The sequence below is a fragment of the Pelecanus crispus genome, chromosome 9 (genome assembly GCF_030463565.1).
Source record: "Pelecanus crispus isolate bPelCri1 chromosome 9, bPelCri1.pri, whole genome shotgun sequence".
NCBI classification, from domain to species: Eukaryota; Metazoa; Chordata; class Aves; order Pelecaniformes; family Pelecanidae; genus Pelecanus; species Pelecanus crispus.
Genome location: NC_134651.1, coordinates 3,226,558 through 3,251,247, shown reverse-complemented (window position 1 = coordinate 3,251,247; position 24,690 = coordinate 3,226,558). Strand labels below are relative to the sequence as shown.

At 41.7% G+C, this 24,690-nt stretch overlaps 1 protein-coding gene across 1 annotated transcript in view; it reads left to right on the top strand.

Annotated features, from left to right (window-relative positions):
• The first annotated feature begins 8,597 nt into the window (after positions 1-8,597).
• The window catches only part of KPNA4 (karyopherin subunit alpha 4), a 29,510-nt gene continuing 13,417 nt past the window's right edge, over positions 8,598-24,690 (top strand). The window contains exons 1-7 of the mRNA XM_075717024.1: positions 8,598-8,718; positions 19,036-19,080; positions 19,947-20,036; positions 20,130-20,159; positions 20,243-20,295; positions 21,894-21,989; positions 22,116-22,201. Of these exons, the coding sequence (XP_075573139.1) occupies positions 8,650-8,718; positions 19,036-19,080; positions 19,947-20,036; positions 20,130-20,159; positions 20,243-20,295; positions 21,894-21,989; positions 22,116-22,201 (469 nt within the window). The 5' untranslated portion in view covers positions 8,598-8,649. The remainder of the gene's footprint in view (positions 8,719-19,035; positions 19,081-19,946; positions 20,037-20,129; positions 20,160-20,242; positions 20,296-21,893; positions 21,990-22,115; positions 22,202-24,690) is intronic.

Here is a 24,690-nt window from a genome sequence, read left to right as displayed (position 1 = left end):
GTATTAAATAAAAAGTTCTATTAAATCAGAATAACTGAGATCAGAAGTAGGCTCGTGCACTATTTCAGAGCTCGCTTTGAAACTGATCATAAATTTTAACAGGACTGCCTCCTGCTTAGTGTTTGCAGTCATGTGGGAGCCCTAAGTTTATTTTCTAATCGCAGGAGCAGATGTTCAGCTGATGTGAATCAGCAAACAGCCACCAAAGCCAGAGGAACTACCTTTAATTTGCACCATCTGGGGATCTGTTTTGCAGTCTCTCCTTTTGAAGAAACAGAATATTGTGCATTATCTTATAACTAATCACACGGTAGCTTCTAAAAAAAAAAAAAAAAAAGAAAAATATCTGGAGCTCTTGAACTAGAAAAAAATGCTCATTATGTGGTGTTTCAAATTCAAACAGGCCTTGTGGGAGGAGATCCTTAAGGCATCTATAATACTCAGGCTGTAAGTAAGCGCAGGAAAGCAAGGCTGGCCGGGGACAGCGTTAAATGAGTGAGAGCGCTAAAACTAAATTGGCCTAGTGACATCAACAGGCCTTCGGCTTCGTTAACATCTGATATGGGCCGGCACTGAAACCAAGATCAAGAACATCTCTCAGCCATTTTAGTGTCTTGTACAACATGATTAAAGTGTTATAAATGGAAAGGCATTGAATCCTACTATGTTTTGGATATTTTAGGCTGATTTTCTTTTTTAATTCCTTGAGGTTCATTACTCTGGGAAGCTGTGTTGCTATAAAGTGAGTTTTTAAGTACCACTCCAGCTAAAGAGTATTTTTTTTTTCTAAGTACAAATACATAAAGTTTTTTCTCAATACAAAAAAGCTGGAATACAGTTTAACCAACGGTTCTAAATGGACACAGAAAAATAAAGGGGACACATGCACAGGAACTCTACAGCTTTTGAATCCAACAGAAGTGTCCCACTGCACAAGAGAATGACCCCTGCGTGAGAGTGAATGTAGCCAAAAGAAAGGAGAGCTGTTTGAGAGTTTGTGGTCCAAATCTTTTTTTCCTACTGTCGTCCAAAGGACTTCAGCCAACTTGCATCAAAAAGCAATGTTAAACCAGCAGGTTAGGGTAACAATTTGAAAATCAAGTTGAAAAATTAGCTGAAATGATTGCACGTTAATTTTTTTCCCTCAACTGAGCAGGGAAGCAGAGCAGAAGGCTGGATGTAATGTAAGAGTTAATAATTTATCCAAGAAGATAGCAGTATTAATATGTCTTTCTAGCTCAACAGGAATGCCGTGCATCCACGCCAGATGTATCGTCGATGCACGGTCCATCACACTGCTGTTTTCGCATGCCTCTAGACAAGAGAAAGAGTAAAGCAAATGTCAGCAGGGATAGCAGGATTTGTTGTAGATGCTGCAGATACTGGTGTACAGCCTTTTATTACAAAATGGCGTACAACTGGGGCAAAGCGTATTTGAGCAACTAATTAAGAATCGGCTAACAAAGCCATTGCTCGGGAAGGAATTTCAGCTTCGTGTGAACATTTTCTGAGAGAGAAAAAAACTACTGTTTGGCTCAAGCAGTTCAAATGGGTAAAAGAAGAAACCAGCAGGAGAGAATATAGAGGCTCAGGCAAAGTCAAGCACTGAACTAAAAGGCGACATCCCAGAGCTAGTAGCTGCTTAATGGCACATCCGAAAAAATTCTGACAGAAGACTAAATGCAAAAATAGCGTTCAGAGCGTAGAAATCAATTTTTCTCCTGGACTTAACCTTAAAAACGTGCTGTCTTTTGCCAAAATGCGTCTTGGAGTTACCTCCCCTGAAAGCAGCCTGTGGTGGCTGGCTGCAGCAGGGGAAGTCTGCAACGTGAGCGCGGCATTTGCAGCTCACGACCTGTTGCCGCGTGGTGTGGGCTTTGCACGGGCTCACGCTAAGGGTTCTGTGCTGACTTGCCTCTGGGATGGTTACGCCTCCACCTGCCCGCTCCTTCAGCAGAAAAACTCTGTCAGCACCTCTAGCTCTTTCTAGAAAAGGCTACCTTAGCTTGCTGCTAAGGAGCTACAGCAGAGCGCTTCGGGGAAAAGCGAAAACAAGTGCAAAAAAACCTTGAGTTGCTTCACGGAGCCCAAGAAAAGCACAGTGCTTTACTTGGATTGGTCCTGTTCGATCTTACGTAGGTTGCTTTTTGTAATAATGTCCCTTTTAAAATAAAGTCCCTGTTCCGTGAGGCTCAATTTTGTATATTTACTATTGGCGTGTGACAGTTTTTTATGTCTTTTTCACCTGGTGCAATATTCACAGCTGACTCCAGTTTAAGTTTAGGTATTATTTGATATGGCTGTTCCAATGTCCAGCAAGTGCAGTTGCATTCCAGACTTGGAGACGCTCTGTGTAAAATGAAAACAAATAGCTGTGTTTGCATACCAGATGAAAGCTTATCATAAAATATCCTACCAGCAGTCCAGTGCTCTACTTTTTTGTTAATACTAGCTATTCCATTTTGATAAACCGCAGGATTAATGAGAATATTTCTATGTGCAACACAAATCTTCTCAGCTTTACATAATATTTTATTTCTTACAGTAGGGAGATAGGTTTACTGGCTATGAAAAGCCATTTGCAGGAACTCATTTTACTTAAATGTATGTTTAGGGCAAAATGTGTTAGTGAAATATTTCAGATCAATCTACATTATTCCTTGAAAAAGATTTTCAAGATAAGTTGATAATTACATATTTTCTAATTGCATAATCAAGTGCAAAGTCCACAAATTATAAACATGTTACCTGTTTGTAGATGTAAACTATTTGTAGCACAAATCTCTTTAGCTGTGTATTCATATATGGAAGGGACAACAGTGGCTAAGAACCATTTCATACACACATACTCTGCCTTTTTTCTTTTTTTTTTTCTTTTTTTTCTTTTTCCTTTTTTTTTTTCTTTTTCAGAGATCCAAATGATCTCTGAAATAAGAACGGCCTCTCTATGATGTAGCTGCTTAGCAAGCCAGAATTTTCGTATGACTGAGGACAATGCCCATGCAGCATATGCTCTGTGTCAGAAACTTTCAAAAGTAACAAAACTGGCTCCTTACATCAACTGGAAACTTTTATTGTGGAGAAAAATTCCTCCTTGCCAAATGGTACCTCCTTTCTAGCACCTATACATCACCAGACAGCTCAAATCCTACACAAATTATAACCACCTCAAGCTACTCTAACTTTATGTTCAGGTGCCAGGAGCAAATAATTTAGAACCACTCCTTAATGAGAGGTTAAGGCAGCTCTCAGTATCTTTCCTGTTATTGCTTGAAGGATCGGAAGGTGAGCAGAACCTAATGCACATCTTTATATTTGCATTACTATTATTTTCCAATCTGAAAAATATGCAAAAATATAAAAAGATACACAGCTTTGTACTGTAATATCATGTGAGGTTTGAACATTATCATACCAACTCAATTTGCATTATATGTATAATTTATTACATTGTAGGCATCTACATTCAGTGAAAACATATCCTTCTAGGAGAAACTAATTTAGAATCAAAATATTGGGTTGGTTGTTCTTTTTTTTTTCTTTTTAAAGACAGTCCAAGGCCACAAGATCAAGAATTCAGAAAGGAATAAATAGGTCTATTCTTCAAAATTGGTCTTCTGAGTGTTGGGAGATTTGCACTGCAGACCTGAGGTAAAATCAAACCAATACAAAAATAACATGGTAATTGCTCCTCGGAGAGCTAAACAGATTAATTAGACTACAGTTAAACAAAATGCACTTGATTAATCTCTGATTGTGTCTTCACTGAAGTCACACTATAAATTATTCTTCAGATGATACCAGATCAAAGACCACTGAAGGATAGTCTTTCTCTGAACGTACATAATTTAGTAAGAGCGAAGCATGTGCTTGTATTTCATAGGAAGGTACGCAGTAGGAAACCTATGCATGCCAGAATGGTACATTAGAGCTGATGATGCAGCAATGTGATTTTTAAGACAGGTCTGGATTTGAAGGAAGATTCTCCAAGAACACTACCTCGGTGATTCTCAGTTATTTTCAAGCGGTTACTCATCAAATGACATGATTATTGCTCAGTCCCTTGTCTCTGTCAATCTTTTTCCAAGAACACAGAGGGAAGGTCAACAGAGAGATGACTTCATTAAAAGGTCATTAGTACTAGTTAGGGCATTGAGTCAGTTCTGGTCGCTAGAGAATGTGCTGGCTTTCCGATTCCATCTTTCCCAAACCACGTGCTACGTAATCAGTCGGTGCTAAGTGTGGCGACAGCGGGAGGTGGTGGAGGTGGGACAAGCATGTATACGTTTGGGTTAGCAAAGACACGGAAAAGGTAGCTATGAAAAGAGCAGTGATGGAGCCAAATGGTTTCTCTTTACTTTCATAAACTTCTGGGTTGGGTCTTAGACACCACATATTTTTTACCTTCATAGCCTGACTAGTTATAATCTCAAGACGTGGTCAGGAATGTAACACGCTAGTACCAATGTACGAGTCCAATTTCATTATTAATAACCATGTTCTGCCAAGACAGAGCCTCAGTCTTCCTTTAAGAGACTGATTGACAAAGCAGCCTTTTTGGGGCCACAAAATTTTAAAACTTCTTCTGCAGAAATGTTTCTCAGGGACACTAAAATTGTTCCTCAAAGAAAGTGACGCTACAGCTGACCAGCAAATTATTGATAGATCTGTAAAATACCTTTTCATTTTGAGACCAGTAACTTCATGCCCTTATGTAACTTTTCAATAGGTTTATTCCTATTTTTAGATAAAATTGCAAAGCAATTTTACTTGTTAAAATTCTCATTTTTCCAATCGGTGCATAATTTCCTCAGAAGGAGAGGAACTTTAAATGTACAACTAGACGAGCTAGACAGAATAACAGACTCGTAGTGCTGCATCCTGAATTTTCACATCTCTTGTAACAGTTATTAGTTAAAGCTTTGTTATTTTTAGGTATCTCTTTCTGGGTTTCATACCCTTATTATGTAAAAAGCTGTGGTTCAGCAAAAAGTATTAGAGCATGGTTGCCAGCGTAATACTGTGTCCATCGCATCAACTGTGTGATTACAAGAGATATGTTCAGCTGGGCAATTTCGAAGATGATAGAGAATAAAAAATATGAAGGATTTTGCATGTCCCTCTGAAACATATACCACAATCTTTAATCACAAAAGGAAGCAGCGTTAAAATATGCCTGAAACTTAAATCAAAAGTAGGGAAGATTTACTTCACTTAATTCAAACCATTCAGATGTAAATACAGGGTTATAAAATAAACTCAACATAACAAAAGCCATAGCAAACATAAGAGATTTCCAATTTGGTAAGGCAAAATATTTTACCTGCCGATCATTTCCTTAAACAGTAAGTGCAGAAGCTAAAAGCAATGAGAAACTACTTGTCAATTCTATTCAACCGATTTAAAATTGAACATGCTGATAGAATTTGTTTCCCAGACTTCACACATTTCTACTTTTTACACATTTTAATATTTTTCTTGTTTCTTTACTAAAGAGTTCCTTCTGAAATGACAGCATCAATTTGAGATGCATTAATTTTGAAACACTGAGGTATGATATTGGCATGGCTGTACATTTATAATACCCTGTTTTCTTAAGGCAGCTGTGCTGCAATACCAACCAAAATGAGTTAAGAGCACTAGCTAAAGAGATGCTCGTTTTTCTTTTTCTCGATGTAGTCTTCGGAAACATCGCCAAATGGACAAACTGCATTACTTTTTTAAATGTAAACAGCCGTGTAAAGACGACGTCTTTTTTCTGTATCCAGACTGCAGTGAGAAGGGGTTGCTGTCCCGACACCAGCTTTGGACAAAACAGTTTACGTATCAGTAGACAAGTAGCTATGCCTGTATGGAATACCATCAGGACTAATTAACCCTGACTAATTTACCCTACCCGTATTGCTGTGACTACATCGCTACTACATTTATGCAACAGATGTGGCTGTGGTGACTCGGACTTCTGCCGCTTTTAGTCTTGATGAGAACTCCTTCTACCTGGAACGGAGCCTCATCCTCTGAGAAATCTCCCACAGATAAAACACGCGGTAGCCCATAGTCCGAAAGATCATCATCTTCCATGTTTTCACAAAGAATTAAATCAAGTTCTCTTTTCCGATATTCATAAATCTGAGTGACTTAGTTTACACACTTGGGAGACTGCATCTCCCATCACGGCTGTGACTTTTCTCAAGAACAGGGAAAATAGGGAAAATCGTAAGGCCGCTGATGAAACAAGAGCTCTGTCAACACCGAGGACTTAACAGAGAGGAATCCCCACAAACCCTGACTTAATTTTCCAATCATTAAGAGTACAAACTACATGCAGGATCAGGAAAATATACATTCCAGTGAGTGCTAGTTATGCACAGAGGTACTATTTTCTGGATCGAGTTATAGAAGTAGGAAAAAAATTACCATCCCCTCTGCTCTGCAAATGTTATCTATCTCTTTCTTTCAATACTCTCTACCTCATTTCAATCAAAATGAACCAGGTTAGCTTAAACAGTCTCGCTAGCAGCTTTTTTTCCTAATATTCTAGAAGACTGGAAGGAACAGGTACTACTCCGAACATATTTTCCTCACAAGTTGAAGTTGAGTCCCAAATGTCACAGGCATTACCAAGTGAGCTTTGAGAAGAAAAAAAACACTGGATATTTTGTAAATAAACTTTTTTTTCCTGGCAATTGTTGATATCTCTACCTTTCCAGAAATGTTCTGTAGGCTAATCACCTGCATCACAGAAATGCTACAGAACTGGGAGATCGCTTGTGTATTTCTGAAGAGTCACTGTCAAGAGGCAATAGCTTATCAGATGTGAGTTCCCGATAAATAATCTTTTATAGTTAGAACTTACCTGAATAAAGACAGGGACATATTCTGATAGCCACAGCATTTGGTGTAAACAAAATGTCTCGGGCTATGTTCAAACGAAGCACACCCACGGAATTTTCATGGCATCATTCCCTTTGCTTGTATGTTCCATGCAAATTCAGGAATGACTTTTTGCAGCTCACCGCAGTTTGTGTAATACGTAGGTAATGCTGCTTGTTATAAAGCACCCTGGAAGGAAGCTTAAGTCCCAGAAGAGAGTTTAAAAACGTATGTAACATTGATGACTATACTCAAACACGAGAAGCCTATCTGATGAAAGCTCGTAATTAGTTTGGAAACAGTGTCCACCTACATCACCTGACAATGAGTTACCAGAGTTACCGCTGGCCAAAATCCACCGCCACTAAACCTCACTGTCATCATCCAACTGGTAAGACATCGGCCTGTAAAAAATTCTGAGATAGCAGAGTCCAAAAGATGACTGCAACCTATTTTGGACCCAAATAAGCCAATTTGGCCTCTTTTCATCATGCTAAGAAACTAGAAAGATCCACGAAATCTGATCTGAGAAATAATTTTGCTCCCAACGCGGATCATCCCTATCAGAAATAGTCCCACTAAGTCTTGCTTGTGAACCTGGTCCATCGTTGCTGTGCAGCACAAATGAGCATACTGCCCAATACAGCGGAATTCTGCAAACACATCTGCGTGCAGATGATGCTCATTTGTGAGGAGAGCTTACCCATGTCTCCACAGAGGCTGCCAAAATACCCGCTGCTGTACCCTGTGCCCTACTTCCTTCTCTTTCCAAAATCAGTTGCGTGTAGGGCCAAAGCCTAGTGAAGTGGTTTGGATTAAAAGCTGGACTGTGCCAAACGTGACAGCTGCCGTGGCTCGTTTTGCTCAGCCTTATACCAAGCACTTTTGTGAAACTCCACAGCGCTGAGCGGTGCCGGGCCGCCGCCCCTCTCCCCCCGCTCAGGTGGCTCAGGGACCGGGCTCGTCCTCCCCCGCCGCCCCGCACCAGCCCGGCCACCCCCCCCCCCCCGCCGTCCCGCGGCCGCAAGCGGAACAGTTTCATTAGAACAAAAACTTATTTTAAGTTGGTATTAAAGCGGCGCGGGGAGAGGCGATGCCCGCTGTCCCCCGAGGGGAACGAAGGCAAAGGCGAGCGGGGGGAAGGATAAGCCGCTGTCGCCTTTCGCCTGAGGAAACGGCGGGCGCAGCCGCCGCGGAGGGCGGGGAGGGCAGGGCACGGCCGCCGCCGCCGCCGCTCCTCCCCTCCCGGCCCGGCAACCACCGCCACCCAAAATGGCGGCGGCGCTGAGGGACCGGTCGCGGCACCTCCAAGAGCCCACTCCCCCCCCCCCCTCCACGCTGCGTCACGGTGCACGTCACGTCCCCGCGCAGCTCCCTCCCTCTGCCTCCCCTCTCCTATTGGCCGCCGGGCTCGGGCTTCGCAGCCAATCGGCGGGCGCGGCCGGCCGGCCCAGAGCGAGGCTGCCCCTCTTTCCCCTCCCCTCCCCCGCTCGCGCCGTTCCTCGCTACCGGCACGTTCGGCCGCCGGCAGCGGCGGGCAGCGGCGGCGCCGCCCCGAGCAGCCCGGCAGCGCCAGCGCCGCCGCCTCCTCCTCTCCCTTTCCCTCCTCCTCTCGGCTCGGCCGACGCGGGCCGCAGCCCGGCGGGCGCTGAGGCGTGAGCGGGCTCGGCGGCGGCGCCGGGAAGGGGGATCCCGGCGGGCTCCGGCAGGGGCACGGGCCCGGGAGGAGGCGGAGGAGCCGCGCTCCCTCCCACCTTCCCCGCCACCCGCCCCGCCATGGCCGACAGCGAGAAACTGGACAACCAGCGGCTGAAGAACTTCAAGAACAAAGGCCGCGACCTGGAGGTAACGCGGCGGCGCCTGGCGGGAGGGGCCGGCCGGCCATGGCGGCGGGAGGGGGCCGCCGCCGCCGTGTGGCGTCTTTCCTAATCCGCCGGCGAGGGGCCCGCGGCGGGGCCGCGGCCTTGCGCTGCCCGCCCCGCCGAGAGGCGGGAGCGCCGCTCGCCGCCGCCCGGGGAGGGGAGAAGGGGAAGGGAGGGAGGGAGAAGCCGGCGAGGCCGCGCTGCGGGGCCGGGCGCGGCCGGGCCGGGCCGTTGGGCGCCGCGCGGAGGCGGCAGCGCCGCGGCTCAGGGGGCAACGGCGGCCGCCGCCCCCCGGCCCCGCAGCGGGGCCCCCGGGGCTCCCCGCGCCCGCTCCGCCGGCGGGCAGGGGCAGGGGCAGGGGCGGTGGCGGCTCCCCCGCGGGGCAGGCCGGCGCCGGCCGCGGGCTCCGGGCGTTCCCCGGCCCGGTGCGGGGGCTGCCCCGGTGTTTCGCCGTCTGCGACAGCCGTCGTGTTTTCGTGCGGCTCTGCCGTCCTTTCTGGCTGGCGCTTGGTAGGCACTCTCGGCGCTGAGCAGCCCCTAAAAGCCTGAGTCAGGGCCCAGCTGGGTGTTCTGTGTGTCTCTGTAAGTCGCTGAAGTGAATAAATGAATTAATTATTGCCTACGCTTTAGAGTAAAGATTATTATTAAAAAAAAAAAACCCAAACCCACTTTTTTTTTTCCCTTTAAGCAGGGCGAATGTTACTATTTTACTCCGCAGTTAGCTCAGCGTGGAAGCAGTTGGGGCTTGTAATATCGAGCCTCTAAACTTTTTGGTGGCTGGATTGCTGCGTACGGTATTTGAGCCGTGGAGGTGCTTCGTCAACGCAGCAGAAGAGATAATTAACTTAGGGTTTCTGTATAAATACTCAGATTTTAACGTTAGGTATCAATCCTCACCCGTAAATGCTTGGCCAGGAGTGCCGATCGGGGAAATCTGTGCACCGTAATATTGTGAGTATAGGGTTCTGATCAAGAAATGGGCTTTGGCGTTCTCATTTCTGGTTTTCGTTAGCCTCGATACGTGTCCCTATGATTAGCATAATATTCTAATCTTTCATATGAAGGCAACTGTACAGTATTTCTTTTTCAAAAGTAAACGATGCATTCGTGTTGCTGTCAGTCATTAAAACATCTGCCAAGTTTCCCATTTGGGTAATTCAGAAGTCCATAACGCCTCGATTTTTAACTTGTCCAAGTTAAATTGATAAAACAATTTGTTACTCGCTTATGTACAAAGTTTGGTGATGCCAGCAGTGTTGGAAGTGGGAATAATTACTGCAGTGATGGCTCTGTTTACTAATAGGGTTGTGAGCTTTGTTAGTAACTACTTGCCTTAGATGTTAACTTGGTTTTGTATAAATTGTTTTCTTACCATCGAATAGACAGCTGTACCAGAGAGACGTGTTTAGGGCGGTGCACAGTAAAGCATATGCTGTTGTGGTAAAAAATGAAAGTAATGGGAAAATGCAGGTTGGAATTCATCTGCGTTTTCCCTCCTTCGGTGCCTACATACTGAGTTTTAAGGTAAGTCAGCTAAAGTAGGGAAGGTTCAAGATGAACACGTGCAAGTTGCAAGAACACGTGTGTGTGTATCAGGAAGCAGGTTATCTCTTCAGTATTTGAATTTGCTGATGCACTTAAATAGCCTTCTACACAGTGAAAACACCACTGCTAGGCCATATTAAATGTTAGATACTGACATCTATCCAGCAGATCCTGGCACATATGCTTGGTGCCTCATAACTACCGTGGATGGCTATTTTTCATACAATAGCTCGAGCTTATGGCTATCATTCTTGCTTCCTAACTGCTTGCACATCACATTATTCATTAGTGTGAGAGGTGTTGGTAATGTCCGCTGTAGGACAAGTATCCTGTGGTAGCAACAGTTGCTAATGAATGTTTTGTTCCTAACACCTGTGTGGCTGTGCCCCTTTTAGCAGAAAGTTGTCTATTTACTTCACATAGGAAGCCAACATTTGATCTTTATCTCTTTCCCTCCTCCCGCCTCCTTCGCTCCTCCCCCTTTTTATCTCTGCTGAAATGGTGTGTTTAGTCATTGGTTTCTGTTACTCAAAACCGTGATCTTTTTTCTTTTCCATGACAGTTTACCTCCATTTGCTATCATCAAATAATCAATCAGTCTAGTTTTGGCGAGTCCCAAATTAGTAGATACTTCTAGAGGCTGTGAAGGGTTGCTGTGTTGCGAATTGCAAACTTTAAAAATGGAACATACGTGATTCCATGTTGCTCAAAACTCTCCATGGACAGTTATGTTGCTAGGAGTTGCTGTCGGGTTGTGCTTACCTTCTAGGTCTTACCTCTTCACAGAAGGTTATCGTATATCTTACAAAAGTTAGGGAATTTCCTGCATTTTGTCTCCTAAAGTGCTAAGCGTGGGTTTAGCTTTTTGGATACTTGATGAGTTGAAGTCAGACTTTTATTTTCTAGTCCGTATCAATGTGCTTCTAAAAATACAAATTCTGGCCTTGAAAAAGATAAAAAAGAAAAACCAAAACATGCACCTGTTTTACATAAGATGTTTAGCAAAATTCCTTCATATGCTTAAGTATTGGATAAACATGCATGAATGGACATGTTATGTTGTAAACAATTGCTGCCGTGTTTTTTAAGATGACAGATTGGTGGCGACGCTGGGAATAGAGGGATTTGTTGTGACCAGAAATATAAAATACTTCCTTGTCCTTTTTTCTTATTTACAGTACTGCTCAAAGAAATACCGAGTATAATAAACTTTTTAATGCCAGGAGAGTTTGTGCTGTGAGAGCAGTCATTTGTAGCCAGCAGTAAGGCAGTATCTCTAGGTAGTGTTTGAGATTTCTAGTCTAGTACGAGCAGCGTTCTGTTAAGGTCTTCCAAGATTTAAGAGTTGCTAGAGCTGTGGGAAAAAAAAAATAGTATTGTTACAGCACAAAAAAGAGCTAGCCTTACAGAACTGCAGAAGTGGTCACACTCACTTTTTTTTTAACATCCAAACCCAAAATCTTATTCAAGTGCTTATGTGGACACTTAAACAAAATTATGCAAATGCTTATCTACTAGGAAAGCTAGTTAAGGTAACTTTTTTCCATCTTGTGTCTTCAATGAGGAACTTGGTGAGTTTTGGTTTTTTTCTTGAATAAGAAAGGATGAGCTGGTTTTTCTGTTTATTGTGGATATGGCTGTGATGATACCCCGTTTTCTTTCCAACATTGTAGTATTTAATTGCATATAGATCTTTACTATACAAAGACCAGGGTGAGTGCAAATTGTTCATTGTCTGCAATAGGCATGGTTCTAGGAACAGTTTGGTTTTGAGTAATTGCTGTTTAGTACTGCATGTTAGGGGTTTTGAATATACCCTTGCTCCTGGGAAGGTTTGAAAAGAAGATTTGGGGCTTGGGGTGGGATTTTTTTTGTTTGCTTTGTTTTGTTTTACCAGGTGATTCAACATTTAATTTTCTGTTGGCGATTGTTGCCTGCTGCAGCATTCAAATTTGACTGACATTTAGGTTTTTTGAAATGAAATTAAAAAATACTTTACACATATTATTCCTCTGGAAATACTGGAAGAAACCGATGAGGTTCTGCTGGCCTTTTCTTCCCTGACTTGCCTGTGTGGTTGGGTGAGAGATTATGAATTGCTTTAATAGTGCCAGCACAGAAGTGTCAAATAGATACTTCTGCTCCGTAACTGAAAAGACGCATGATGTGGAATGATGATAATATTGTAATGCAGGGTATTTCAAAACAAATGTTGGAGCAGGCATTGTATCTAGATGTTTTAAGATCAGCAGTGTCAAAATTTTAAGAGTTGCCAGGAGCGTTCATTGGACTTGTGATACTAACAATATATTTGAGAACGCCAGGGAAACTTCAGGGAAATGTTCTGAGATATACTGGGTATCACAGGTAGTTAGAAGCTTTTCAACCTTTTCTGTATCCCACACAAAAATAGTTTGCTTGGGATTCAAACATGGAGGAACTGAAGGAGAGACGGAATTTCACTCACTGAGTTAGTTAAAATTAGGTTCCTCTAAGCTGACTTGTAGTTCTGTGCTGAAGCTCATCCATTTTGTCACTTAAAAATCATACTGAGATACTTGTTTGTACAAGGCCTTTTCTTTGACATGCACAGCTTCTCTAGGAGAAACTAGAATGACAGCATGTGCAATGTCATATTGATTTTTATTTATTTGTTTGTAACTGAGAGTCCCATTATAATTCTGAAGGGGGAGCAGTTGCTGAGATGTGTTTTCTGGTGGTGTCTTGCAGAGATTGTGTTGGTTTCAAAATCCCATAGCACTTCTATCACTGATCTTGGGAGTAGACTTTACTGCTCCAGTCCACAAATGAGCCAGAATTAGTACAAGAGGGAAATAATAATGGCTAGAGGAGGGCCTAAAGCACTTGATTAAACTGAATGTGAAGAGTATGGATTTTTACCAAATCCAGATACGAACTCGCATGTACCTCGGAGGGGTTCTTTCCTTGGTTTGCAGTTCAGTGCCTTTTATACCTGTGAAGGACAAGACGAAGTTTCTTAGTCATTGCTGTGGTCACTGCACTGGATGTTCTGGGTTGTAGACTACTCCAACTGCGGGCTGCAGACTGGGTGCTTTGAGTAGCTCGTGTCGTGAGTAAGCAGTTTGTGCACAGGGCTGTAGTAAGTAGTGTTTAAAAAAAAAAAATATTAGTGCCATACAGTTCACCAAAGGTTTTGGAGGTAAATAGTAGACTGTTTCTGCACACACATCCCCCCCTCCACCCCCTTGCCTTTTTTTTGTTTGTATTTTGAATCATAGACCAGAGTAGTGCTAGTGTGGAGCAGCAACACTTTGGGGAGGAAGGATGGCTCAAGCAGCTCTGCTTTAAAGTAGCTGTTGCCTTTGCAGTTCCACAACAGAAGCGATACACCTTCGGAAACAATTTGCTAGAATGAGTGGAATAGGTAAAGCTCTACCCTTATTTGCATGCTGTCAGACCTTCCTGTTGTAGGTGCTACTTGAGCTACTTGAGTGAAATATTTTTATAATAGGGGGAGAAAAAACCCCACTCTGCAAAACAGTAAAGGCTGTGTGTGTGGTGGGGTCTGAGAAGCAGTGATTGAGAGAAGTGGAAGAGGGATCAGGATACATTAGCTGAGCATGGGCTCCAGGTATACGCTAGTGTACTTAGAAAGGCCTGATAGATCTGAGCTCTTCCTGAGTGTGGAGCGTAGCACATTTTTTCTGTATCTGGTGTTGTGAAAAACACTAGAACGTATCAGGATCCTGCAGGCATCAGCCAACACAAGATTTTAATGATAAGCTGAAGGGCTCAGTAATGACTAATGGTCAGAAAATAGCCCTTATGATAAAACTTAAGCTAAATATAATGGAAAAAAAGGAGGATGGAGTGGTAGCAATCATAGGCTGACAGAAATAGATTTGGTAATTTGATTTTCGATGTTGCAAACGAAGAACAGGATCCAGTGACTGAAAGAGCCATGTGAATTCATACGGAAGTGATGTGTGTTTTTAAATTGGAACACTTTCCAAGGACCATTCTGAATTACGTTTCTAGAAGCTTTGAGATTGGTTTCCTACTCACAGTTGTGTTAGTGCAAGCTGAGAACTGATGCAGAGAAGTCTAACAGTTAAAGTCAAATCTTCTACAGAACAGAAAGGAGAATCTAGCTTTACAATGCCATCTGCCAAGAAGCCATTATACCTAGGCTTCTGCCCTTTGACCTGTTTTCCAGAAGACAACACAAGTTGACCTTGAGTCTGTTTATCATTTTAGTTTCTCCAAACTATTCCATTTCTAGGCTGGGGTGATGATGCTGTGAAACTCCTTGACAGAGCTGACTTCAGTTCTTATTTGTTGTGTGTTTTCTTTTCCTAGGAGGAAGAGCAGTGACAGGTTGACCAGTAATAACTAGTTTGTCAACCAACTACTGTTTACACAGAAAATTATTTTAGTGGAGCCCTATTTTGGTAAATTGTTCTTAAGAGTGACCTCATCAGTTGCTTGTCTTTCATGTGGAGGCTTTTGTGAGTCCAAGGTATGCAGGTCCTCTTCAGAAGCAGGCAGGAATTAAAACCAAGGCCCTGTCAGCTTTTGTCTGGAGGGAGAACATTCTTCTTGTTCCAGCAGAGTTTTAATGGAGTTTCAGGATTTTTTTTGAGCCTCATCAGCTGCATATATGATTTTTCAAGCCAAGAAACTTTTAAATGACATGTATGAGGCTTTTTTTCTTGGAGTATTTGTTTTGGTCCCACTCATCTCTCACCATATCTCTGTCACGCACACATGCATATGTGCTTGTCCTGAAGGTATGTTACCAGCTGAGTTGGAATACATTTCCTTTTGGGATCACTGGTAGTTGTAACTGTTACTTTTTAATACCCTTTACAGCTTAATGTCCCTTTATAGTTGGTGTTCGAGCAATTTGGTCTTCTGCTCCTTGAAAATGTACATCGGGTCTTGCTCTCGGTTAGCGACAGCTTTTCTGTGACGGGTAATGTCATTACTGAAGTCTGGCAAGAAGAATCCTTCTAACAGTACAGCTTTTCTATGGTTATGTTTATTTTCTTGGGTTGCGGTAACAGTTGTGGATTGGGACGGCGTTAATTAACAGTGTTGTGAGATCATCAGGGGCTTGCCACAATTCTGCAATCTTATGATCAGATACTTTCCTCCTTTTATTTTCTTCTTGACTATGCCAGGTTAGTGGACTTTGGAGAAATTACACTGAACACTACATTGCAGGCTGAGAGCAAGAGCCTGTAGTAAATCTGTCGGTTGTAAAGCTGCAGCATCTTTCCGAAGCCCCTAAATGGTGGGTGGTATCCAGTAGTGTATCGGCTTCTCCAGGAAGGCAGCAGCACTTTGGGCACAGATGAATGACTCTTGAGTGCTTCTTGCCTTCAGCTCTGTTCTTCGGAGTTACCATTCATCATTCTGGTGGGATGCCTGTCTTCGCTGGTGAATCCTAGGCTACGCTTTTCTGGGCTCAAGTCACATAACGCTAACCTGCGGCTGTTAGCATCCTGCGATGCGTGCAGCTGCGGGCAGGGGCCTCGGCTCCCCAGCGTTGAAGTGATACGCGCTTCGGAGAGCCGAAGCGTGAACTGCCAGGTGACGATGCCAGTAGTCCATAATCGGATGTTTAAGAAATGCACGTCCAGGAAGACAACTGCTGGAGAAACTTTCCTCCTTTCAGCTTTTCTCCATTTTGCGTTGGTATAGGCACTTGAGTTGGAGCTACTAGAAAACATTAAAACTTCATTTATGTATTTATAAGACAGGTATTATATTAATTCAGAGAATGCCTGTTGGGCCAGAAAAGTGTTAATTAAAGTTTATTATTAGTTAAGCATATTTTTTTCCCCCCTCTCTTTAGAGATTATACCTTTGAGATTCTCACTGTCATTTGAAGAATTCTAAGAAATATTTGAAAAGCTTATCTAGCTGTGGGGAGTAAGTCCATAGCACTGGAATAAACTTTTTCTGCATACTAGTAGTGTTCAGCGTTAACGGTTGACCTCGTGTAGCAGATGCTACTTTTTGTAGGTTTAAAACTGAAAAAGCCACGAATCTAAGCTGCGTTAGACTCGGCTATTAATTCAAATTTTGACTGACCTATTGAATTAACATTCTTTAAAGACGCACATATTTCCTGGAAACTTGCTTTGGTGCTTTTTAGCGTGGGACAGTTTGTACTTGCTTATTGTGGCTCTTATCTGGTCGTTCCAGGTGCTGCAGCTGCGTTAGGTATGCCTGTATACTTTGCCTTCTCTATAATGGGAAGCTCTCACTGTGTGGGTGTGTTGGGTTTTTTCCCTCCTCTGCCTGTTTTTCTCATGATGAAGTGCATTTTGGTTCTCAAGCGATGGAAAGTTCTACCTCCAAAGCAGGGGGGAACCATCCCTTCTTTCCCCCTGGCATCCTTTCCTGCCCTTTTCTTTTTCTTCTCACTCCTTCCGTTGAGAAGGTAAGCTGTCTTGCTCAGAGTTGGAAATTTGATTCTGATGAAGTGCACATTCCTTTTGATAAAAATAATTATGCTCCTCAAAATCAAGCTTTTAATCCTTATCTTCAGAGCTGCTTCTTACTGCTTTTCAGAAGCTCTCTTAGCTGTTCGTTTTCCTTGAATTCTCTGTTAATGCAGTCCCTTATGCTTTGGAATTTCAAGCTTTCTCTGGGCTTGTGAACGTTTAAGTCGCAATAAAAATGCAATTGTTTTTAACCTTGCTATTCTCATTCACTGTAAAGTTCAAAGGATAGAATAAAATCACGATAGACTTGATTTCGTTGTTTTCTATTTTCACTTTGCATGGTAGTAACACAAGCAGTAGTAAACCAATTTATGCATATTTACAATTGCTTTTTTCTGAATATGCTCAATAGGAGCTGTAGAGAAAATGAGAAAAAAAAATTGCTCTTGCAGGTCCAAGGGTTTTATGTTGTTTTCATTTCTAAATAATATTTTTGTAACTCAGTTTTGCTTACTAGGTCTCTTAGCTTTATAAACAAGTTCAAGTTATTCCAGCAGGCACAAAGCTAGTACTGTTTCGTACAGTAATAGAAACGTGTGCATATCAGAAACGTGTGAAATCTGTAAATTTACGTAGGTATCTGGGAGAAACAAGCGGTGGTGTGGAGGTTTGGGTGAGCGAGCGCTCCTGTAGAACTTTCTCCCCTTTTGTGTCTGGAAGGGTACGCTCACGGTGCCATGCTTGTACGAGAAGCCTGGTAGGCATCATTCAGAAAAGGGCCTGGTGTTGTCCAGATCTGTTTCTTCTGAAGAATTACATTATTGAATCATAGAATCACAGAATTGTTTAGGTTGGAGAAGACCTTTAAGATCATCCAGTCCAACCATTAACCTACACTACCAAGTCTACTCTAAGCCAATCAAGGGTAGACTGGACTAAACCATGTCCCGAAGTGCCACCTCTGCCCGTTTTTTGAACACTTCCAGGGATGGGGACTCCCCCACCTCTCTGGGCAGCCTGTTCCAATGCTTGACCACCCTTCCCGTAAAGAAATTTTTCCTAGTTTCCAACCTAAACCTCCCCTGGCGCAGCTTGAGCCCATTTCCTCTCGTCCTGTCACTAACTACATGGGAGAAGAGACCAACACCCCCCTCCCTGCCCCCTCCTTTCAGGGAGTTGTAGAGAGCGATCAGGTCTCCCCTCAGCCTCCTCTTCTCCAGGCTGAACACCCCCAGCTCCCTCAGCCGCTCCCCACCAGCCCTGTGCTCCAGACCCTGCCCCAGCTCCGCTGCCCTTCTCTGGACACACTCCAGCACCCCAATGTCCTTCTTGTGCTGAGGGGCCCAAAACTGGACACAGCATTCCAGGTGCAGCCTCCCCAGCGCCGAGTACAGGGGCACAATCACCTCCCTGCTCCTGCTGGCCACACTATTCCTGACACAAGCCAGGATGCTGTTGGCCTTCTTGGCCACCTGGGCACACAGCTGGCTCATGTTCAGCCGGCTGTCTACCAGCACCCCCAGGTCCTTTTCAGCCACACAGCTTTCCAGCCACAATTGAAATTCTCTTTGCTTTAGCAGTTGTACTTTGTTTAGGTGAAGGATCACCTGCACCGTCTGAACTTCAGCCTCTGTTTTTTGGCGTAGCTGCACGGCGACAGTTACCTGTTAGTAATGGATCGTGCTCCCGGCCGGTTTTCGGCTGATCAGCCGGTCCGGTAGCGTAGCCCAGGCAGCCGAGCGTCTCTGCCTGGGGAATCGCCCGATTCCCCCGCTACTCTGAGGAAGTAAGAGATGCCAGTTCTTCATTAGGCTGTTGTGCTTCACTTTGAATTCACAGTTTTCAAGTTTACCAATATGCCTTTTTATAAAAGTGGCAGTTTTGCCTGTCTCTGGGTTTTTGGCTCATGCTCTCTCTATGTGTGTATGTTAAAAAAGCCTTGAATCAAGAAAAGGTTCTAAATGTTTGGCAAACTTAGCATGCTTTCTGTTAGTTTGCCATGGTGTTTATGATGCTTTTGGTGCTGTTTTATGCAGAACTCCTTTCAACGTTGCCTTTTGTTAAAAGGCACTTGTTTATTCCCTGATTCCGTATACTCTTTTTTTTTTCCTTCAACATGAAGATCTAGGAGACTCTGTTTTACTATGAAATAAGTTATCTACATTTCCTGTTGGATTTCTACTTTTATAATAAAAATTAAATCCTGCATGTACAAGTACTGTTTAAAATGCATGAATTTAAAATAGTTGTGCAAGAACCGTTTAAATTACCTGGTCTAGATTCAGAACATAATGTACTTTGATCTTGATTCTTTTCAGACTATGAGAAGACAAAGAAATGAAGTTGTTGTGGAGTTGAGAAAGGTGAGATGACCTAGCATTATTCTTACCAAATGGGATTTGGCTATGTTGGTATTTTAGTAAAATTTAAGTGGTTTTGTTAAAGGCTTAAAAAAAAAAAAAAAGACCCTGTTGTGTGTTCTTTTTTGTAGTCCACCAAGAACACCATTGTTAAAATATCTTTTTGTCTTTACTAATTCTGTGAAGGTACTTTGGTTTAGAAGGAAGTTCTAAAGTTAACCATACCTGGTACTAGAAGTTCCATAATTTTTGTCCTGAAAAAACGAGTTTCACTTGTAATTTATTGAAGAAAATAATCCTTACTTTTCCAGCTAGGTTTTTAATTTTAAAAATTTATAAAAAGTTCACATTTTCTTTTGAAAATCAGATGTTCCTGCTAACGTGTAAACAGAAAGCTATTGTCTTTCCCAAAAGAGTAGTTCAACGCACAAGTAAGAGTGGAAGAGTATATGTGTGAAGATAACGCTGTTTAGAATTGTTGGAAAACCAGCTCTTGAGAAAAGTAATCATAACTTGAATTATTTTACTTCTGGGATGAACAGAAAACTACCCTCTGGGAATTGCCTTGTCTTGTTATAAGTAATGACAAATAGGTTGTAATGTCAGTGTTGATGGATGTGTTCACATGCAAATTCCAGCAAAAGTAGTTACTGCTGTAGATGAAGTTGAATGGAGGATTTTTCTAGGAAGAAGTGATTTCCAAAATGTGCTTCTCTGTGCAGCCCTTTCTGACTTCTTGAATGTTGGAAAGTCTAACAGTATCAATGAAAGCGTGTTTATGATGCTTGTTTAAAACAGAAGCTTCTATTCCTTTCTTAACACCCCGTAAATCAAAGTTTTAAAGGTATTGCATAATTTTTCTCTTTAAGAACAAAAGAGATGAGCATCTTCTAAAGAGGAGAAATGTTCCCCATGAAGATATCTGTGAAGATTCTGATATAGATGGTGACTTTAGAGTGGTAAGAATTAACTTAACTCTCAAGCATGTCTTCTTTTTTTTAATGTACTTAAAAGACATTTCTAATTTCTAACTGCTTTTGTCTCTTTTCTAGCAAAATACTTCTTTGGAGGCAATAGTACAGGTAAAAAAAAAATTAATTGTTTGAACATTCTTCAAGTCATGGTGATAAATATGTGAAAAGTCTAAATTCTCTTTTTATTTTAGAATGCTTCAAGTGACAACCAGGGTATACAGTTAAGTGCTGTGCAGGCTGCAAGGTAAACACCCTTTTCTCAAATATACTATTTTTATTCTTATTTTATCATGCTCTTAAGTTCAGGAAATGTGTTCTAGCTTAACTAGAAAAAGTGTATCATTTGCTGTTTTTTTTAGAAAAGAAAACTTGATAAATAGAACTTTACAAAAAAGATCAAAATACCTAGGTCTTTGAAGTAGTCAGGATTTTCATTATGTATAAATAAATACTAGGATTTATCTTAGTGCAATACTTGATGCCTCTCACAAGTAGAGTAAAATACATAGTTAGCAGGACTATGAAGTCTTTAGCTTTAAATACAGAAAGAAGTGGCATAATCCCTTTTCTAATTTTGTTATGGATTAGGCCACTAAAACCACTTCTCGCTTTAAGAGGAATTCTGTGTAGTTGTATGTATTCAAGAAGTGATCCTAAAATACTCTTATGAACTTTGCTTGCATAAATTGAGTATTTAACTGCTATTTCATGAACTACTGGGTTTTTTTTGTTGTAGCAGAAAGCTACAACTTTGTATTTGTTTACTCTCTCTGGTTGAGGGGGTTGATTGAAGTGCAAGGCAAGACTTCCAGGTCAAAGGGAAGTCGGGTGAATTGGAAGTCACTTTGACTTTTGGGAGTTAATGGATTTGAAACCGACAGGGGAAAGAACAGTTTCTGTGCCCATTTCCACTGAGCAACTTGTCTTCATTAAAAAGTTTCAGCAACTCCAGGTAGCATCATGTAGAACAATGTTATTTACTATAGCTGATCTAAACCAGGTTGGACTAAAGTACACTGAATTAAGCCTGATTTGAAATGGGAATGTCCATGTGAATAGGCTGGTACATGGAGAGATGCCTATGTATAATCTCTCTTCCCACTGCTAGTAAAAGTTTGGTGTGGCAGCCCAAGTTGTCCCCTCCAAGAATCTTCCTTCATTCTCCTTAATTCCTTTGCTGCAGAAAGGTGAAGCTGAAGGGATTAAAAATTGAAACAAACTTGTACGCTTTGTTCTTTGCTGTAGTACTTTGTGAATCCTTGCTCTCTGACATTATATCCTTAGTAAAGAAGAAACAAGGTTCTGCATTTCCCATCAAAGCAGCCTGGTGCTATTTATCACCCTTGTTGGGTGGAGGAGGAAGAAGCTGCAGGAGGGTGTAACTGAGTAACTCCAGTGATATTTGTTTTACTGTCTGGTAGTAAACTTCAAAAGTAGTCAGAGAAAACATGGCAACTGAAATGGGCAACAGATGTAATGGCTTCAGTTTTTCAATACTTCAGTAACTCCAATTTTGGAGACTAGTTATTCTCACTTAAAGCGGAGAAAACAAATCCTGCTTCGTCTTTGAGCGTATGAGACAGACACTGGGGAAAAAACTCCCGGCCTAGAAGTTAGTGCAGCACTGGAACAGTTTGTCCAGGGAGCTTGTTGGATCTCTGTGCTTGGAGGTTTCTGAAACTCAACTACAGGAAGCCATTACTGACCTGATGTAGCGTCAGCAGTAATCCCACTTTGAGCGGAAGGTTGGGCTAAACAACCTCCAGAGATCCTTTCCAGTCCGTGACTTCTCCTTCTGTGACTTGTCTGTTAACTCTTGTGTTTTCTCCTTTTCCTAAACAGAAAGCTGCTTTCCAGTGATCGCAATCCACCAATTGACGATCTAATAAAATCAGGAATATTACCTATTTTAGTGCACTGTCTTGAAAGAGATGACAAGTGAGTATTTCTAAACCTCAAAATGTTTAATTGTTGCAAAAATTCTTGGTATTTAGCTAATGTGCCTATAGTATCTGATTTGAAAACTCATGTTACAATCTTGGTTTTTTTTTTCTTTCTTTGCAGTCCTTCTTTACAGTTTGAAGCTGCATGGGCTTTGACAAACATTGCCTCTGGAACCTCTGAACAAACACAGGCTGTAGTTCAATCTAGTAAGTCCACCAGTAGTATTTGGTCACTGATAAAACATGCGCTGTAGCTTCCACAAAAATAAGATGATGTGAATGATACCGTAAAGAGCATCCACACTCCTCTTTCTCTCAGCATGTTCACCAATCCACATCTTAGGGTTGGTCCTTTCATGCGATAGCCAGGATGGTTGAAATTGAGTTATCAATCACAGGCACGTCGCTGAAGGACCTGCCCATGAAGTCTCCTGCCAGATGTTCTACCTCTTCTCTGGCAAGCAGCATCAATTGAAGCGCACATCTGCTTTTGTTCTTCATTTTCTCAGGTTTTAAATTCAGTTGGGTTTCCTCATGGTGAGTAATCTCTTCTGGAAACTCACACTATTTTAGCAGAGTTGATACCTGCTGGTTTCCAGCTTTCAAACTCAAAAAAAAAAAAAAAAAAAAAAAACCCACAAACCCAAAACTGACCAAACAACAAAAATGAAACAAAACCAAACAAAAAAAAACCCATAAAAAAACTCCCATGGAGGGGATTTCTATCTTACTGTGAAGAGGGAGGAAAATATCTGGACCGAGTCCAGAGAGTGCCTGACATTGAACTCTTCCAAAATCAAGTTGAAGAAAAAACCGCTGTCCTTCATATTCTGAGGAATCTGAAGCATGGAAAGGAATTGTTGTTGGACTTGGAATCTGAGTTGCCAAGCAAAGCAGACTTTCTTCTGTACTCTAACCATGCCCTAAGCTGAAGTAGTACTGTTGGTAAACCAGAACTAAGTAGAAGTGTCCACAGGCTTTTTGAATTGAGTGAATAACACAGCACAGCTTCTTGAGACCCGTGGAAGAATCAAACATACAGTAAAACAGGTTTTTTGCCTAAAATTTAAGGAAAAAAATCCACAAAACTTCCATTATGTGACATAACCAGTAGCTTTAATGGTTGGAATCAGTGTTGTATTGCAGTGCGTGCTGCTGATACCATTAAACATGCTGTGCTTCCAACAATGAAAAGACACAGAATTATGCTTGATCTTTTTTGTGTGTTTTCCCCCACCACAACCATCATATATTGACTTCTTTTGGAACATATTCGGTATAGTAAGTACAGTTTCTAAGATGTGTGATGGTGTTTAAGTGTTGAAATGTCAATGTTTGTTACGTATCTTTCATAGCTGACTGTTTCACTTCAGTACTCAAAGTAGATTGTTTCTTTTTTGTTGTTAGTGCTAAGCAGTTACAGGCTTCTCACAAACTGTATATTATTTGCTTTATATTTACGAGGAAAAAAATGTATTCATAAGAAAGTTCTTAGCACCATCTTCTCTGCTAAATGGTTGGGTGTGTTTCAAAAATCTTTAACTGGAAAAATAAGTTAATTCTCCACAGCAGATGTGAAGGAATTTAAAGCAGGTGACTTGAGCTTAAAGGATTTTTTTTTTTTAATTGAATGTATGTTTTGATTGCATTGATTGCAAGATCAGTTGCCCTTTGCTTTTACAAACTCTGTGTTAAGGGCTTGTTAACTTTGATGTAGCTTGGATTTGACCATTATAGTATGTATTTCTGCTAATACTATTAACTTCCCTTTTTCCCATCCTCCTCGTCTTCTTCTCCCAGTTGCATCCTGAGTTTTCTTTTGGAAATCTAATTAGCGTATCATCTGTCCCACAACTCTGATATGGAACACTTCTTTTTATTTAAACCTAGCTTATTGATGGATTGAAGATGAGTGCCAGACACAGTAATTATTTCTTTCAGTGATGATCTCTGATTTAGCTAGGTCTGCGCATATGCACTATATTAGCGAATTTAATAGCTATAACATATGAAAGTATGGCTTATTTCTTGTAATGATTTATGTCAATGAAAAAGATGGTCTGTTGTAATCTGTCCAAAAGTACTTATTAATATGCTTGCTGGGGATGTTTTTTCTCCTTGAATACAGGCATTGTAAAATATCTTTATTTAGTAGGAAGTAAGAAATTCGTGGTGATTTGTTATTTCTCTAGCAAAAAGTTTTACATTGAGAAAGAGTCTAAAAATATCAGCCTTTCTTGAAATATGTGATCTAAAGTAAATGAGTGTTTCTTACAAGCTAAACTGTCATTAGCAAATCATGTAAGCAAGCACCTTAGTGCTGGGGATAAAAAAAAAAGGATCATTTATCTAGATGCGGTGCACGTAGAATGTGTTTGAAATGTTGGTTTAGCTTTAGTTCTAAATATTGGGAGCATTCTCCTGTCTAACACCAATGTAGGGTAGAAAAGTAGCTGCCTTGATAACAGTTGTGGAGCTTTGTGTTGCCTTTTGAATTCCTCTCTTACTTCTCAGTACGGTGGCTTTTTTTTTTTTTTTTTTTGGCACATAGTAGTAGCATTTGAAACAGTCCCTTCTGCAGTGATCAGTTAGGTTATTCTGGTTAGATAATGGGTCTCGGATGGAGTAGAATCAAAACTTAATGATACAAAAGGAGACTTCACATTGAGGAATGCATCTGTATTAGCTTTCGGGAG